This window comes from Aspergillus thermomutatus, assembly GCF_002237265.1.
Source record: "Aspergillus thermomutatus strain HMR AF 39 chromosome Unknown NODE_41, whole genome shotgun sequence".
Lineage (NCBI taxonomy): Eukaryota > Fungi > Ascomycota > Eurotiomycetes > Eurotiales > Aspergillaceae > Aspergillus > Aspergillus thermomutatus.
The window spans coordinates 1-17,453 of record NW_020798090.1 but is presented as its reverse complement, the minus strand read 5'-3'; the positions used below and the strand labels follow the sequence as shown (position 1 = coordinate 17,453).

The window sequence follows — 17,453 nt, the reverse complement described above, 5'->3', positions numbered from 1 at the left end:
TACAGCAACCCTGGGTTTCAGCCACAGGACTTTGAATGTATACTACAAGGTTTCAGCTCGGAGCGAAACGTTTGCAGCTTGAGCGGCAGGTGGTGTTCGAAATCTCTGACGCAGGACGAATACATAGACAAGTTCTCGACCGACTCTTTCTTTTGAGTGGCTTTCTCCGGTAGTTGGGAAAGAAACCAGCGGATGGTTCTTCTGGAAAGTGAGAGGCAACTAAAGTCAGACCTCGAAACTCGTGGTGGCGGACGGTTGACGAAAGGACCGTATCAAAAACTAACCAGAGTGGCTGTTCTTCGAACAAAACGAGAGCTGAAAACTCGCTATATGTTTAACAGCTGGAGCGTGTGATGTCGACGAGATAACAGCGTCGAAGCTGATGGATTAAATGATGCAGAAGATGCAGATGGATGAGTTGAGAGTGTGAGAGTGAGTGTGGGTGTGGGTGTGAGAGAAGAAGAAGAGAAGAGAAGAGAGAAAGAAAGCGGAACGAGGAAAGAACTTGAGGGCCAAACAGAAACGCTCGGAGCCGAAATGCCAAGAAACGCAGAGAAAAATTTCATGGCTGCTGACTCAGCGCTGATGCCTGCCGACTTCCGGAGCACCGGGCTGGTTCTCCGAGGGCACGTGCTTCCCCTCGGTCTTGTACGGATAGGATTCTTCTGTTGATAACTGGATGCTCATCTGTCTATCTATGCTTCATAAGATGACCATCTGGAAGTATGTTCCATTTGGATTCCGAGAATTCTCATTGCTCATGTAAGGCTACGACATCAGTAGCGAGTAGAGACGTTCATTGCATGCTTGACCCCTCGGTTTCTCTAATCCTCGTGCATGGGTCACATGATCTCTATCTTACTCTCCCTGGGGCAGAACGCAGGACATTCGAATCACTATACAGCGCACATAACCAAAAATGTGTGGACTGAAGAAGAATTATACTTGAGCTCTGCATCATTGGCATGAAGCGATTGATTATCCGTCCACGACTTTGCGGGCAAGGGTGTTTGTTCTGTACCTTAGTCGTATCACTGCATCTATATTTGTATCACCCAGAGATGTCATTATATAGATTGTTTTATTGATATCAGTAACCAGCTATTACGGACGATTCTCACGGTGTCCAAGAAGTTTGGAGTAGTAGAAACTATTCATCTAGAGCAAATCTGATGTCCGAATTCAATATCAATTCCTGAATTAAACCTCACCGGGTGTCCCCACACGATTCCAACGTCATTTGATGCTTTCTCTGTCTCGGAGTCCCATATCCTTGTATCATAGGAGAGCCTACACCAGCGACTACATATTCGTGCGTCATTTGCATAAACGTTACTTTAGGTAAGAGTTCTTCTAATGTTACTACAACTCTTTGCTGCCTCAGACTCATTTCTCTCATATCAATTTTAAAGCCTCTCCTGCCCCTCACTGTTCAATCTATCCGAAAACTTCTTGCTGACAACGGCATTAGAAAATGCCTCTAAACCTATCAGTATACCTGGTGACAGATTCGACCCCAGCCATACTTAAAGGCCGGGATCTGTGCACTGTGGTAGAAGAAGCCTTAAAAGGAGGTCAGTCAATGTCGCACTCGTCTCGCACAGCAACTTCCTGTGCTAATGTGCGGCATCAGGTGTGACCATTGTTCAATATAGAGACAAAAAGAGCGACACAGGTGACTTGATCAAAACGGCTAAAAAGCTGCACGAGATCACCAAAGCTCATGGTGTCCCCTTGTTAATCAACGATCGCGTCGATGTTGCTCTCGCTGTTGGAGCAGAAGGCGTCCATCTTGGGCAGGACGATATGTGTACGACCCATATCCTCAGGCGATCGCTATTGATCCTTACTGATACGATTGGGCACAGACATCGAGGAGGCGAAACAGCTGCTTCCTAAAGATGCTATTATCGGAATCAGTGCGTCTTCCGTCGAAGAGGCCCAGAGAGCCATCGACGCGGGTGCCGATTATCTGGGTATCGGAACCATGTTCGCAACGCCGACGTAAGTTGCCATCTGGACGGAGGATCCATGGATGATCTGGCCACAATTTGATCTGACACTTGCCAGTAAAACGAATACGAAACACATCCTCGGAACAGCAGGCACTCAAGCGATTCTTGACGCTATTTCAGACTCGGGTCGAAATGTCGGGACCGTCTCTATTGGCGGCATCAACCTTGCGAACGTCCAGCGTGTGATCTACCAGTCCAAAGCGCCCAGGAAGGGACTGGACGGTGTCGCAATCGTCAGTGCCATCATGGCAGCAGATGACCCGCGCGCTGCGGCCGAGGAGTTTGTCAAACGTATCAACAGCCCACCCGCCTTCGCATGGGAACCCAAGGCACCTCGTACGAATGAAGTTGCAGCATTGGTCGAAGAGGTGCCTCAGATCGTTCAGAAGATGGTCAAGGCACACCCTCTGGTCCATAACATGATTAACTACGTGGTGGCCAATTTTGTTGCCAATGTTGCTCTCGCGATGTACGTCTTCATTCCCTAAAGCTATAGTTGATTCATTTAACCGACTTCCAGGGGCGCTTCCCCAATCATGTCCCCATACGGCGAAGAAGCCGTCGACCTGGCCAAATTCGACGGAGCTCTTGTCATCAACATGGGCACCTTGTCGCGCGAAAGTGTACCAAACTACCTCCAAGCGATCAAATCGTACAACGAGCGCGGAAACCCTGTGGTCTACGATCCCGTCGGCGCTGCTGCAACCCAGGTCCGGCGCGGGGCTGTCAAGGAGCTTATGAGAGGGGGCTACTTTGATCTTATCAAGGGAAACGAGGGAGAAATCAGACAGGTGTCTGGGAGCAGTAATGCAGTCCAGCGCGGCGTGGACAGTGGACCAAGCACTCTTGACGGGCAGGAGAAGGCTAGATTGGCACGGGATCTAGCCAGAAGAGAGCGTACGCGGTACCGTTCTTCCAAGTGAGATCTAGTTGCTAACCCTGACAGGGAACGTCGTCCTTTTGACCGGCGCTGTTGACTATCTAAGCGACGGCGAGCGTGTTGTCGCTGTCGAGAATGGCCATGAATTCCTTGGACAAGTCACGGGCGTACGTCTAACACTTTCCTTTCCTCAACCTCCTGCTAACTCGACGTACAGACTGGTTGTGCCGTGGGAACGGTATCTGGCTGCTTCCTGGCTGCACACCCATCCGACAAGCTCCTGGCCGTTCTGGCAGGCATCCTGATGTACGAGATTGCGGCGGAGAACGCCGCATCAAAGGAGTACGTCCGGGGCCCGGGAAGCTTTGTCCCGGCTTTCCTGGACGAACTCTACGCCATCCGGCAAGCAGCTCTCAAGGGTGACGACAGCTGGTTCTCCGGACGGGCAAAGATCCAAGAGATCAAACTCTAGCAAGAACCCGTCAGTGTATATAGACCATGTATACCCGTTAAATAAAAGCTTTGATATATGCCATAAGAATTAGCTGGCAACAGAGTGGCAGAGACTCTTCGCGTTGCAGCCTGATTTCTCGGGCGAAAAACTTCCCCGCACAGGTCCGGATTTCCCCGCCATCTTCCTCCGCAGCAACAACCATTCGGCCTCTTTTAAAAGTCTTTATTTCATGATTCCATCCCCGTCCCAACCCAAACTCACAAACTAATTGACACTCTCAATCATCCATCACCTCGAAGACACTCAAAAGCACACAAGCAGATCACAATGGCAGCCGTCTCACGAGCCTGCCGGATCCGTACGCCGACTCCTCCCAATTGACCCTCTGAATACAAGCTAACCACTACACCAGGCAACCCAGCTTTATTGTACGCCTCCCCCACCTAAGCAGAGACTACCCCCCCTACTCACCACCCCGAAAAAAAGCATCTGTGACATCCAAGAGAAATTCCGCGCCATCCACGAGTTCCCAAAGCTGTACGCCCCTCACCCCCAGCCCTACCCTGACCAAAGCACCAGGCAAACTGACAAGAAAAACAAGCATCACCACAACCACCAAGCTCCTCAAAGCCTCCTCAACGCTCAACATCCCCGTCTACATCACAACACAGAACCGCCCCCGGCTAGGCGACGTCGTCTCCGAACTGCGCCCCTACCTCTCCACCCCGCTCGTCCGCGCAAACATCGACAAGACCCTCTTCTCGATGATCACGCCGGAACTGGATGCCCTGCTTCCGAACGCGAAGGCTGGCGAGCAGCCCCTCGATGTGATCATCGTGGGGATAGAGACGCATATCTGCATTACGCAGACGACGCTGGATCTGCTTGAGCGCGGGCATAGGGTGTATGTGATTGTTGATGGGGTGAGCAGTATGAATAAGGAGGAGAGGGGGGTGGCGCTTGCGCGGCTGCAAGATGCCGGGGCGATTGTGACGAGTAGTGAGGGGGTTTTGTTTGAGATTTTGGGGGATGCGGGCAGGGCGGAGTTCAAGGCTGTTAGTGGGTTGGTGAGGGAGATGAAGGACGAGACGAGGGAGGCGATGGAGGTGTTTTCGAAGATTTGATTTTTTTTTTCTCTTCCTATCGGGTCTGGGTAGATGTTGAAATGCGTGTCTGTTAAAGTGCGTGTATGAAGGTCTGTATATGAATAGACATGACCAGGAGGCCACGCTGGATGTGCCTAAAGATATATAACTTGATTGCTAGTATTGCTGACTCATTTTGTCTACAATCGTGACCTTCCAATCATTTTTCAAAACGCCGTTTCCCTTCGTCAATTCCTGATATATTTCATTTAGGCATTGTTACAACGCGTTTAGGCGGCTGGGATGGATTGAGCCAGCCAAACGCAGAAGCCCCGCCGATAGGATTCGGAGCCCACTGTTTGCCGGTCCGGCTTTCGTCTGGGGACGCTCCACAGGACGTTGGCTGAGGAGACGCCGAAGCCGCCGCAGCGTCAGTACCGGCACCGCTTGACACCGTTGGCACTCGTGTAGAAGACTTGGTCGGCCGTAGAACTTTCATCGTACGACCCCGAGATGGCTTGCTCGCGCCGGACGATGCCGGGTCCATTTTGGTATCCCGTCTCCATGCACTCCAGACACCTGCAGTTTCAGGCTTGGCGGCTTCGTTGGGCTGAAAGTCGATCGCCGAGGTGGACTTGCTCAGGTCTTCCTGAGCTTCAGTCACTGGGGACACGTTGCGAGAACCCGGTGAATGTGTCTTTCGACGTTCATCTGGCTCTTCAGTGGATGCTCTTGCGGTGGTAGATGCAGAGGTAGATCGTCGCGATCGACTCGGCTCTCCGATGACCCCAACTCCGGAATCGCCGTTCACATCTGTCGGCCCCTTTTCAAAAACCTGTCTTGTTGAGCGTTCAAAACGCGAGGCATCTGATGCAGTGCAGAGAGATTTGAACACAGAGTCATCCTCCGGCCGGACTAGGGGAATAGAGATCTTGTTCCTTTCGTCATCTACCATGATGATCTTGTCCTGAGAAAACAAGATGTCCGCATTATGAGAGCGGAGAACATCACTTCCGAGGATAATCTGTATGGAATGATCGTTGGGTTCCACATCCCGAACAACAAAGCGGATGGTCAGGGTGGGAAGCTGAGGAACCGGGCTGTTGGGACGAGACGAGGCCTGGTGAACGCTGGCCTCCGGGAGATACATCGGAAGCTTAATGAACCGTACGCCATCCTCCTGCGTTACGAGATCTTCCAGGCCGAGTTTCTGCACCATGGGATACCCAAGCGTCGAGGTGTACGATCCTGAACAGGCAGCAGCATACAGAAGCGAGTCGTTCGAGAAATTTGTCGTCAACCAACATCGAATGACACACGGCACGGGGCCAAGGAGGAATAGACCCGGCGGGGGTATCAGAGGAGAGCCGCCCACAGACGAGCCCATCATGCGGCTCGTCGTCTCCAGCCCTAGACTATTCGTCCGAGCCGAGTGATGTGAATACCCTGAAGAGCTCTGTCGGCCATCAGACCGATGGGACAGCGAGCGTTCGGTGAGTGGATGGCTTCCCATGCCGCTCCCCGTCCTCAGCGGCAGCTCGCTGGTAGATCGGCTTGTTTGTCCATAGTGACCAAGAATAGCACTTTCATCAAACCGGACACTGTTCGCCCTGGATGTCCCTCTCCTCGGTTCGTCTTCGCTCTCGAGGCCCATTGTATTCGCCATTCCGTGGTGCTGGCCCTGATCGAACCCTTTAAAGGCGTCAGCGGGGGCGTGAAAGACTGGCTCTTTGGAGTAAAAGAATTAATATCTATTGTGATACTTGAGTATCTGGGTATAGGGTGCAAAGAAACACACCTGTTGATATCGTACCCCCGACTGAAGTAGGAAATGGCGACAAAGGACCCCAAACACTTCTCAGCCGCGCATCCTCATCCCTCCGTCTTTCCAGTCGTGCAATCCGCTCCGCCTGCTCAAATTGCGCAGCGTGAAGTTCCTTCAACTCCTCAAAGACGCGCCAAATGTCGTCGCGCGAAGCAAAAGGGTACTGAGCGTCCATGTCCACGCCGACGGGAACCGGAATGAAGAGGTCTTCCCCGAGCAGCGAAAGGCGACAGACGGTTCACGTAGAGAGAAAAGATCCAATCCTGCGGTCCACAATCTTGCTCGCCTCACACCGAAGCTTCGTATATCGTCTGCAATACTGCTCGGTTCCCGATCTTGTGTCCAGCTAGTGGCAACTGGCAGCTTGCTTAATCCTCGGACTCCTCCTCCCTCGTATGCTGTGAGACGGCCGTAAGGCCGTCCACCTAGTCTGCTAGTATCTGATTTTCGTGTACCTTGTCAGAACATACAGTTGAGTCAAGGGCACAGTACGATATAAAGGCGGATCGTAAAGCGATCAAGTGGGCAGCGTGGAATCCGACGAAAGTGATGGCGGAAGGGATGCTGTGTATCGGTAACGGCACAGTCAAAAGCTAAGCAATTAGCAGAGTGAGTTTCGAAAGGGACTTGATTCTATTGTAGGGCGGTTCGGTTAGAACGAGGTTTCGATTTTTCACGAATTGGGATCTACGGTTGAATCGGGGTTCTCGCAGGCAGCACAGGGTAGTTGGTTGTTCGGAGAGAAACGCGTGTAAGCTGGATGTTTGCAGCGAGCGCTTGAATTCGTAAGATTAGAGAACTCCGAGAATCTCGAATGATGATATACAAGATTTATCTCGAGAGATATACCCGTATTAGAGCACGAGGTGTGTTAGGGATAGAAGACCGATGATGACGGGATAACGAAGCAAAGGGACGCTGGGCAGTGAGGGGATCACAGGTCCGCCGTCTGTCATTAAACCGGCAACGATCTAGACCGCTTTTATTCTCCTACAGGGTGCACAGTCCATGCCAGTGCTTCTGACATTTGATCAATCATCAATTGTGATCAATCATCGCTATGAAAATGTTTATGTATGATAATGTGCCTTTCTACTGATCAAGTCAGCTTTGGGGTAAGGTGATTCCCACAGATCGATTCTAGGAGCTCATTGCAAGTTTGCAACATCATTTGGGCGCTTCCATCCACCCGGGAAAGACCATCTCAAGTGCCTCAGGGTCTTGGTCCGGCCACTTGGCTCTGATAGTCTTCATGACTTCCTCATACATGAGTCGATACCCGTCGCCGGTCAAATGCAGTCCTGTAACATATCACGATCAGCACGAGCCCCATATGAACGAAAACTGGGAACCAACCATCCGTGAAGAAAGTCTGGAGTTTCTCATTGTTCGGGGCATCTCTCGACCCGATCAGCGGTTCTCCCTCTTTCCAACCTGCCGCAGTCATGAACGCAGTCCAGAGATCTACCACCGCAATCTCTAACGAGGCGGCGACCTCGCGGGCGGCCTCCGAATACAGCTTGGTCTGCTTGACTGTCCTGCTGGGATGAGGCGTGCCCTTTGCGATGTCGAATTCTTCCAACTGATATTCGTTCACCGGTGGCGGGGTCAGGATCAGTATCCTTGGGTTCTGAGCAACTGTCGCCGGGTGCTGGATGATCTTCTTCAGGTTCTCTTTGTAAGTTTCCACTGGGACGTGTTGGTAGTGTCCAGGGACGGCCGCATCATTTGCTCCGAAGAATATTGTCTGGAACAATCAGAACCATGCCTTTGACTCCAGCGACTAGGGCGCCATACCATGAACCGAACAGTAGCCGTCTCCGGCTTGGGGAAGAACTTGGGAAAGACCTTGATCGCATGCGCGGTGCTATAGCCACTGTGGAGGGGTCAGTACAATCATCAATGCAAGCACCATGTTGTCGGAAGCATACCCGAACCCACGGTTAATCACGTCCAAGCGGCGGCTGTAGGCTGTAAAGAATGAGTATCGACAATCGACTCAAGTAGAATGCCATATAGACTGGGCAAAATCTTACCATCCTGTAGAGCGGCATGAAAACCAAATCCCAAACCCTGATCAGAAGACATTTGCGTAATCGAGTCTCCAAATAGGATGAATTGGTCGTATGGCTTATACAAGGCCTCCTCGGCCGATTGGGCGGTTCCGTTAGACATGATGCAGACACGCAGACAGTATTTGATCCTCGGCGATCAGACCAGGTTCGAATCAAGCCACTATCAATTAACAGCACACAGTTCCTCGTTTGCGACGATTGTTCCTCCCGAGGATGAGGCACCTCTTATGGCCAGTGGTGGGGTTGAATCTCGAGGGTTCTCGGCCGCTTATCGGCAAGTCTGGCTAAATTGATTGAACGGTAGCTGGAGAACTACGCTCTATTGGATACGGAGCTTCGGAGGCAGTTTTGGGGTCAAGCTGTCGTGCCTTTTTGTGTGTTTAAAATCGATGCTTATTGGGCTCTGGCAAAAAGATGTTTGTCGGCCAGGGATTATCCACCAACAGCGTTGTTCTATTCTTGTATGCATTTCACGTGGTGTTGATGCTCCAGCAAGTCTGCACAATTTTATAAATATATGTTTACTTGTTCTAAAATTCTCTTATTAATTATCTTTTGGCTTCAAACACTCACAGTCTTTAGCTGATATATTACTAAGTATATTCAACCCAGATGGGTATTATTTTCCTTAATTACACAAAAGTCCGTGATATGCATCAGCAGCAAAGACATGATTCAGGCACAACTTTGTGGGTTAGCTGATAAGCTGATTGAAATGTGTACATCACTGCTCGGAGCTGTCGTTCTTTCCACAGCTTATATCCCTTTGTCAATGCAATAGCTGCAGATGAGAATCCTTAAGGAGCATTACGCCATTTCTTTCCCATCACATGGAGCAGAATGGTGAAAAGGAAGCTAAAGACAAAGAGGAGAGAACTGGTGACCGCAGAACTGGCAGCGACGCCAACATTAGTGAACATGTCGGGGAACCTATCAACAGAATTAGCCATCGCCCGGAGACTTATTACTGCAAGTTCAGCACGGAGACAGGTAATCTTACCAGAACGGACCGATGAAGCCCCACATCTGTCGAACGAATGTGATAAACACTCCAACACTGCCTGAGTCCTGAGGATAGTTGTCAACAGCATAGGTGATAGCCGTCGTGGTCACCAGCTGATTGCCAAAAGCCGCAATGGCAGTGCCAATGATAGGAGAGACAACCCAGTGGCCTTCGGGTGCCTGCTGCGTACAGACAAGGAAGACGACCACACCGACGATTGTCAGGATGACGCCGGGGTAGGTGAGCCAGAGACGGTACTCGGGATCGGGTCTCCCCTGAATACGGCGAGCCCTGCGATTCATCCAGAAGTCTGAAAGAGAGCCACCAACTTGTTCTCCGAGAATCGAACCAATGATCACGCCAAGGAATTGAAGACCCAGTTGCTCGGCGTTGAGGCCAAACTTCAGTTGCAAAAGCTGAGGAACCTCCACGGTAATCAGGACGCTTCCGAACAAGAAGACCATGGAATACACGATTGCGGGGATAAACACGCGGGCATGCCTCACTAGGGTTAGAGGGTGATAGAACTCGCTGAGTTTCAGAGGAGTAGGATCGATCCGGCGGAAGGATAAGTATTGAGTCTTGAAGTCCAACGACAGACTTTCCGCACTGCCGCCCAGGTAGCGGGTTTCGGGACCAAAGAACAGATAGAGAATGAACTGAACACCATTGACGATCGCAAGGACCCAGTAGATCCAGCGATATCCTACACGATAGGCCACGAAACCGAAGATAAGTGGCCCTGTGGGCGCATTAGCAAAGCCCAAACTACTTCCGAAATGATAACCGCACCGACAGGGACACCCAGGGTGACCATCAAGGTCCAGACGCCCATGTACTTGGCTCTCTCCTTCTTGAAGAACGTTTCCGTTACAACAGCACTTCCAATCGCTGCGGCGGGCGAGATGAAAAAGGCCGCCAAGGCTCTGCACGCAGCCATTGATCCATAGGTAGGGCTCTTGGCACAGCCGACATTACAGACCAAGCTGATAATCAGAGACAGAAGAAAGATGGGTCGACGTCCAAACCGATTGGACAATGGCTTCCAGAACAAAGGAGCTCCACCCAGAATCGCAATCTGAAGAGACGTGAGATAACTAACGCTCTGCACGGATTTTCCGAATTCAATGGCGATATCTTCGTATGCCGGTGTAATAGATGCCGCTGTCAGGGTTGCCATGCACGCATGAAATGCCACAAGGACTAGATTGAGCACTTTCTGGGAGAAAGGAAGCAGAGGTCAGTCATCGCCTGAGCGAGAGAAAGATAGGGGCAAAAGGCGTTGATACCTTCCAGAGAGGCCAGTTGTATGGATCGGCATTCGATGGGCTTGGAATAGGATCCAGGTCGAGAGTTCCATGGCGTTGAATCAAATGCTCTCTATGAGATGATGAAAGACTCGCGGCGGCAATTTCTGCCTCTGTAGCATGGATGTCCTCTGCTTTCTCAAGACATTCGCTGTCGGTTTTCTCTGAGTGAAGAACATCCTTGATGTCTGGGGTTGAAGAAGGGCGAACGTCCTCCGCCATTTCGATGGAGGGCATGGTAAACTTTGAAGTCCGAGAAAGGGAGATACAGTAAGATGGGTCAAGACTTGTCTACCCCAGGCGGAGGCAGATCAAGTGTTTATAATGGCCCCAGAACAGGATGGGTACGCTACTTGAGGATCCAGACGGGATGATAAGCGACCTGAGTCGTGAGGACCATGCATTGCTACGAAATCCGGGGTTTGCTGAATTGCGGAAATCTGGCTCTCTGTCTGTCTGTTGTCTGGACTCTAGACCATCCACGTCCAGAGGCAACCCATCATCTCACCGTGGGAGCATAGCAGATTAGGGATATTCGTGGAGAGGTTTGTGGGGATGAGTCCCCACAGATACCAGAGGGGAAATGAGCTCCGTTGGCATCTAGTTTCTATCGTGGTTGTGGCAAATGGCCAGTTACCGTCTCGAGTCGGCTCTGTTGGGTGAAGCGAAGAGCTCGATTTGACGCGAGACTGTTTTATGTGGTCTTCCTCTTTATACTGCGATCCCCACAGAGGCGACCGACTAGCTATCTAGATAGACGATGGAAAATGTGCTGTGTTCGCTGACTCTTGAGAGTGAGACTCGGAGATACCCAGTTTGTCAAACCTTCCCATCAACCGTTAGCAAGATGAGTGACCCACTCGGAATATGGGGTTATGATCTTTGATCTGGGGTATGCCATGGGTCATGACCTTTGATAAAGTGCTATTTCATCTTGATTCCTGCCTGGAATCTCATCATTAACAGACAGTCCAAAGAGCTTGAAAAAACTTCGTCGCAACGCCAAGTGGCCGTCATGAAGCATTGCTAAGCTTTGCCTCAATTGCCACGAAGCTTGTAACTCCGACTCGGCTTTCTGTTTCAAGTCATCAGCGCCGAGTGGTCGAGCCTTTTGCCAAGGAGCGTGGTGCGTAGTGCATACGTCGCTTCCTCAGCCATTAGGATCCTTGGTCCGAAGCCTCACTGTGGTGTTTTCGTCCACGGAAAGGTTTGTTGAGTCCATGGCTCAGTGACTGGTACCTGAATTAGAAGTGACGGGAGTATTGTACAAGTTTTGAGTTCCAGCATCGAAAAAAGGTAGAACTTTGACAATGATCCGAGGCCTAAACGCCTGAGTTGAGAGTTTGTAGGAGGTCTGGAGTATTATTGTGGGGTGTGGAGAGAACAATCTCTTGTCAGCTGCGGTGAAGTTTGGAGCCTTGAGGCCTTACGGACAGTCAAAAGTCGCTACAGATTCCTTGACAGTGATGAAACCATTATTTCAGCATTATGAATCAAAAACTAACTGTAGTCTCCATACAGAAGTTGGGCTGATTGAATCTGGGATGTCCTCGCCAGTCTCAGCAAAGCGTTCGACACGATGACTTATTCTACCCAGTTCACATGAGAAAGTGCAAGGCCTAGGACTAATGAGAAGAGCATATGACAATAAATCTATACCAAAGCCAGAGAAGCGGGTAGCTATCTTCCTGAGCCAGCAGAGAGGACGTATTTGCTCCATAGCCCTTCTGTAATCCTAAGCATTTCCCCATGCCGCGGGACATAATGCAGGATATGCATATGAAGATATGCAGTAACAACAGTGCTACTACTCCGTAGTACCGCCGCAAAGGAGCTTACGTTGACTCGTCATTAAGTGCTCGTGCATCTGCCAAGGGTATGTCATCGTGCATACGTGCCAGTTTATTTACCATGATAAGACAAGTAAGTAGTACCCCTTATATTTGCGGAATGTGGAGTGCTTGTTTCTTCAATGAGTGTCTCGGTTTGCAATGCTAGCAGACTCCAGACAGAATAGTAACAAAGTAGTACTGCTACAGTAACCCATTCCCTGAAGGGTAAACTGGACATATAGTAGTAGAAAATAAGGGAGACAGTGACATTACCCATGTCCGAAAAAGGCTTCACAATTAGATAGTATCTCTACAACAATGTCAGGCTTTTTCAGTCCGGGTCAGTGGCACGTACATAACCGACGCCTCAGGCAGGGAGCCCTCTTAGTCTTGTATTGTTGGCACTCGGCACTGGCAGATCGAATCTGCACCTCGAACAAGAACCGGAATGTCTCCACGAGATTTTCGCGTCTATGCTTGAGAGCTGATGTGTTTGAACCCCTATGAAGTCATTTGGGGGCATCTTCTCTGATTTTTAATGACCACTACTGTTCAGGCTCTAAGCGGGGTATCTCCCTGGAGGCTTGGCAAGCAAGGCTACCTGGTAGAGAGCAATCATGGGTTGATATGCACTATGCAGGCTGCTAATTCGGGCCGTTGCTGATCGTAAGCCCAGCTGTATCACCTTGTCCACACAGTCAACAGATCAGACATTCATTGAGAAAACAGAGTGAATGATGCTCCCTCATGAGCCAACAGGATGACTCGTCATGCTCCGTTGATGATCGCCCCAGGTGATGCTGCTCGTTGCCTGACCATGACTTGCGGGATGCGCAGGTCATCTGCCCGTGCCACGGTTGCTCCCAAGGCCACTAGCGATGATTGGGGAAACGCCTAGTAGTACCTAGGTACTGTACCTTAGTAAGGAGTACTCCGTACTGCCACTTGCATCAGCCGGGGCAGGGCTCTTTGTTGTTGATGTTTCTGCCTCGAAAGCTATCGTTTACTTTTTGTTTCATCTCTCTTCAACTTTGTTGTTCTTTGAGACTTCTTTCATTGTTGGATCTCTTGTTGACAGTTGGTTCATGATAACTTCACCGCTTGACCGCTCCCGTGCCGTACTAGGTATCAAAGCAAGTGGGACTGTTTCTTCCACTCCAAGAAATTTAGAGTTCCTCTTGTGTCTTTCGAGGGTCTGTGGTGTATATAGAGTGGGATATGTTTGTCAGTAAGTCAGATTTGAGCTTATTCAGTTTCCTCAAGAGGAGGAGGTCTTTGTTGTGCCTGATTAATGGTTATCGGCTAACAAGGTTCTCAGTTCATCGTGTCTAGTTCGAAGCGAGAGTAGCTTCAAAGATTCCCAATATGCCTCGTTCTGTTCCTCCCAATATAACGCCCTTGCCCCAGAATGATGACTCGAGTCTTGCCGCAAACGAATATCTAAACGTGGCTTCCCGCACCGCTCCTCCCTCTCCATCGACCTTCAGGCGTACACATTCCCTCCTCTCCGAACCTCATACCGGGTACCAGTCGCTGGAATCCCACATGGAAGTCGGTGAAACCACAAGTCTGCTAGGCAAGACTCGCGAAAACCGTCGGGGCGTACCGCGAAGATCGTACACTAGCATTTCCGCTGTTCCAGCCCCTGATAATTATCTCAGACACTCCTTGACCAGTGGTAGCCTACGCCGGTCTCGACATCACAGCCGTGCGAATTCGCAGTCCCTGCGTTTCAGCCGAAGAGGAAGCATTGACGAGGATCGAGGCGAAAGCCTCGAACCATCGGCCAAGGATGGGATGACCGCCTCATTTCTTGATGAGCGTAACTGGTACGACCAGTTCACCTCGACTGACTGGGTGCATGACAGTATTGCCGATGGGGTGCGTCTCCGGGAACTGCGCAAGCGCAAGGACATCCGAGGTCGCCTGCTCGCGGGGTTTGATGGTGCTCAGGGTTGGATTCTGGTTGCCTTGATCGGCTGCATCACGGCTGCGATCGCCTATTTTGTGGACGTGACGGAGGATTTCGTTTTCGATCTGAAGGAAGGGTTTTGCACCACAAGATGGTTCCATAACCATGAAAGCTGCTGTGCGGACACCGTGGACTGCTCTGGGTGGCGGTCATGGTCGCAGATTGTCAGACCCTCTGGTTCCGGCAATGGATGGGTCGACCATGGCATGTTCGTGCTCTGGGTGGTCATCCTTTCAGTTATCTCATGCTACCTGACATTGCTCACCAAGACGGTCGTGCCATCCTCGGTCTCGCTCACCACGCTCGATGAGAATCTCGGTGCGGGGACTTCGCAAGGAACGAAGCATGACATCTCCCCGGACGATTCTCCAGCATCCTTGACTAGCCCAAAGGCGCTTTATCCTACGATCCCCACGCGTCCCGCCACGACTTACTATTCCGCAGCGGGCAGCGGAGTGGCTGAGGTGAAAGTCATCAACAGCGGTTTCGTTCTTCACGGCTACCTGGGGTTCAAGACTTTGGTCATCAAGACTGTTGCGCTAGTTTTCAGTGTCTCGTCCGGCTTGAGTCTTGGGAAAGAAGGTCCATATGTGCATATTGGCGCGTGCGTCGGAAACATTGCGTGTCGGTTGTTCTCAAAGTACAATGATAACGACGGTAAGAGGCGTGAGGTGCTCAGCGCCAGCGCTGCAAGTGGTGTTGCCGTCGCTTTCGGGGCCCCAATTGGTGGAGTTTTGTTCAGTTTGGAAGAAGTCAGCTATTATTTCCCGCCGAAGACTTTATTCAGAACGTTCTTCTGCTGTATCGCGGCAGCCCTTTCTTTGAAATTCCTCAACCCCTATGGCACTGGCAAGATTGTCCTTTTTCAGGTCCGGTATGTCACCGATTGGGAGATATTTGAAATTGTTGTTTTCGCACTGCTTGGTGTTCTGGGAGGGGCGGCTGGCGCTCTCTTCATTAAGGCCTCGAGTCTGTGGGCGCGGTCATTTCGCAGACTCCCCATCATTAAGCGCTGGCCAATGCTGGAAGTCATTCTTGTTGCACTGGTGACCGGGGTGGTCAGTTTCTGGAATCGGTACACCAAGCTGCCTGTCTCCGAACTCCTTTTCGAATTGGCAAGTCCATGTGATCACGAGTCCTTGTCATCAACTGGGTTGTGTCCCACCGAAGACGGAATCGGCGAGATGATCCGCTATCTGCTGGTAGCCTTCGTGATCAAGAGTCTTCTGACAGTGGTGACATTCGGCATCAAGGTGCCCGCCGGAATCTATGTCCCGTCGATGGTTGTTGGCGGTCTCATGGGCCGCATTGTTGGCCATGTGGTGCAATTCTTGGTAGTAAAGTTTCCAAACTTCTTCTTATTCTCGACCTGTCCCGTTTACTCGGGCATGGAGTCCTGCGTTGTTCCAGGAGTGTATGCAATGGTGGCCGCTGGCGCGACCATGTGCGGTGTAACGCGCTTGTCTGTCACTCTGGCGGTCATTCTGTTCGAGTTGACGGGCAGTCTGGACCATGTGTTGCCATTTTCCCTGGCAGTTCTTTGCGCCAAATGGACTGCAGATGCCATTGAGCCTCGCAGCATTTATGTAAGTCCAGCGTCAAATTATGACCGCTACGGTCAGGTCGAGCTAATCTTGATAGGACCTGCTCACCGATATGAATTCCTATCCATTCCTCGACAACAAGATTCAGCTTCTCTCAGACGCTGAACTTGGGGACATTGTTCGGCCTGTTCGGAGAAGTCGCGTGATTGATATTTCAGAATCGCCTTTCGTCCCAGCAACCGAGCTGCGCTCAAAGCTCCAGCACCTGCTCATGGCAGGCGAGCTTGACAGCGGCCTCCCCATACTGCGCCACGATATTTTGTGCGGTATTATACCGGCTCCGGACCTTGAGTACGCTCTTGACAATATTGAGGATGAGGAACACACCTTGTGCCTCATGTCAATGGACACGGCTTCAGCTGTCGTTGACAGCGAAGATGGCAACGGTAATACCTGGGTAGACTTCCGCCGATTTATTGATCCGGTATGTAGCCTACCTTTTTCTCTACTAGTCCGTCACTGACAATTCTTTTCAGGCTCCAGTCTCTCTCGATATACATTCGCCTATCGATCTTGTCTACCAATGTTTCGCCAAGTTGGGACTGCGTTATCTGTGCGTTCTTCACGATGGACAGTACGCAGGTCTGGTCCACAAAAAGGCATTCGTCAAATATGTCAAGGAGAACGAGTGAGCGAGACATATCCTCTACCCCATATGGACAGGGTTGAAAGTATGCTGCCAAGTATCAATCCCGTCCTGTTGGCATTTCCGGAGTTTGATTTTTTTCATATTTTGTCCCATAGTTCTTGCCCTACATTCCCTTCTCTTGTTTTATATTATTTTCTGGTGGTTTGACGAGTCTGTATATGAACCTCGCGCTTGAAGGCGAGGAACTTTGTCTTCAGCATTCGCACAAGCTTCATGTAGATTAGCGTTGGCTTCTTGATGAGTCGTTTCAGCGGAGATATATCATGACTGCATGTTATACAGCGTACATACAGAGATCAATATTGACATATGTATATGAGATTACCAAGTCGCAATGATGATAAGACGGCCAAGACGGCCCAGCCTTGCGATGGGGAATCTATGCGTTAATGTTAAATCAAGTGCTCAACCCACTAGCTTGATGTAGTTTTAATATACATGATATTGCCTATCTGAAAAGCCATCCTATGATACACAGATCCTCCAACCCAGTAGTAACTACAATATCCGTTCATAACCCACCATCTGAACCCGCACATCGCCCTCCTCCCTCCATCTCGAGGTGACCTCCTCGCCCACCCACCCCGTCACCTCCTCCTCACTCACCATCCTCCACCCCTGCCCAGTTGAAAGCTCCTCGTCCACAGGGAAGAAAGTATCACACTCAAACTCCGTCCCGTCAACCCTCTCCACATTCGTCATCACAATCCGCACCGGTCTCGTCCCGCCCATCCGCAACGCAGCAGCAGCAG

The 17,453-nt window shown here is 50.7% G+C and overlaps 6 protein-coding genes across 6 annotated transcripts; 3 read left to right on the top strand and 3 right to left on the bottom strand.

The window, feature by feature from the left end:
• Positions 1-1,474: 1,474 nt before the first annotated feature.
• Positions 1,475-3,367, top strand: CDV56_102271 (bifunctional hydroxyethylthiazole kinase/thiamine-phosphate diphosphorylase; the record flags this gene model as incomplete). Its single annotated transcript, XM_026755890.1, has 7 exons — positions 1,475-1,574; positions 1,634-1,810; positions 1,869-2,004; positions 2,071-2,484; positions 2,536-2,912; positions 2,962-3,062; positions 3,113-3,367. The coding sequence occupies 7 exons, from the start codon at positions 1,475-1,477 to the stop codon at positions 3,365-3,367; spliced, it is 1,560 nt and encodes a 519-aa protein (XP_026616443.1).
• A 309-nt stretch (positions 3,368-3,676) lies between these two features.
• CDV56_102111 (putative isochorismatase family hydrolase) lies at positions 3,677-4,473 on the top strand (the record flags this gene model as incomplete). The annotated part of the gene is made up of 3 exons (XM_026755730.1): positions 3,677-3,707; positions 3,762-3,777; positions 3,906-4,473. 3 exons carry the CDS (start codon positions 3,677-3,679, stop codon positions 4,471-4,473), a joined length of 615 nt encoding a protein of 204 aa, XP_026616442.1.
• Positions 4,474-4,699: 226 nt separating this feature from the next.
• Positions 4,700-6,434, bottom strand: CDV56_101835 (uncharacterized protein; the record flags this gene model as incomplete). The annotated part of the gene is made up of 2 exons (XM_026755454.1): positions 4,700-6,126; positions 6,233-6,434. 2 exons carry the CDS (start codon positions 6,432-6,434, stop codon positions 4,700-4,702), a joined length of 1,629 nt encoding a protein of 542 aa, XP_026616441.1.
• A 992-nt stretch (positions 6,435-7,426) lies between these two features.
• CDV56_101566 (SGNH/GDSL hydrolase family protein) lies at positions 7,427-8,434 on the bottom strand (the record flags this gene model as incomplete). Its single annotated transcript, XM_026755185.1, has 5 exons — positions 7,427-7,560; positions 7,616-8,006; positions 8,057-8,135; positions 8,191-8,230; positions 8,296-8,434. 5 exons carry the CDS (start codon positions 8,432-8,434, stop codon positions 7,427-7,429), a joined length of 783 nt encoding a protein of 260 aa, XP_026616440.1.
• Positions 8,435-9,131: 697 nt separating this feature from the next.
• Positions 9,132-10,881, bottom strand: CDV56_101204 (putative MFS transporter; the record flags this gene model as incomplete). The annotated part of the gene is made up of 4 exons (XM_026754823.1): positions 9,132-9,264; positions 9,335-10,079; positions 10,130-10,556; positions 10,627-10,881. The coding sequence occupies 4 exons, from the start codon at positions 10,879-10,881 to the stop codon at positions 9,132-9,134; spliced, it is 1,560 nt and encodes a 519-aa protein (XP_026616439.1).
• A 2,960-nt stretch (positions 10,882-13,841) lies between these two features.
• On the top strand, positions 13,842-16,684 carry CDV56_100253 (chloride channel protein; the record flags this gene model as incomplete). The annotated part of the gene is made up of 3 exons (XM_026753872.1): positions 13,842-16,034; positions 16,090-16,476; positions 16,529-16,684. The coding sequence occupies 3 exons, from the start codon at positions 13,842-13,844 to the stop codon at positions 16,682-16,684; spliced, it is 2,736 nt and encodes a 911-aa protein (XP_026616438.1).
• Between the last annotated feature and the right edge of the window lie 769 nt (positions 16,685-17,453).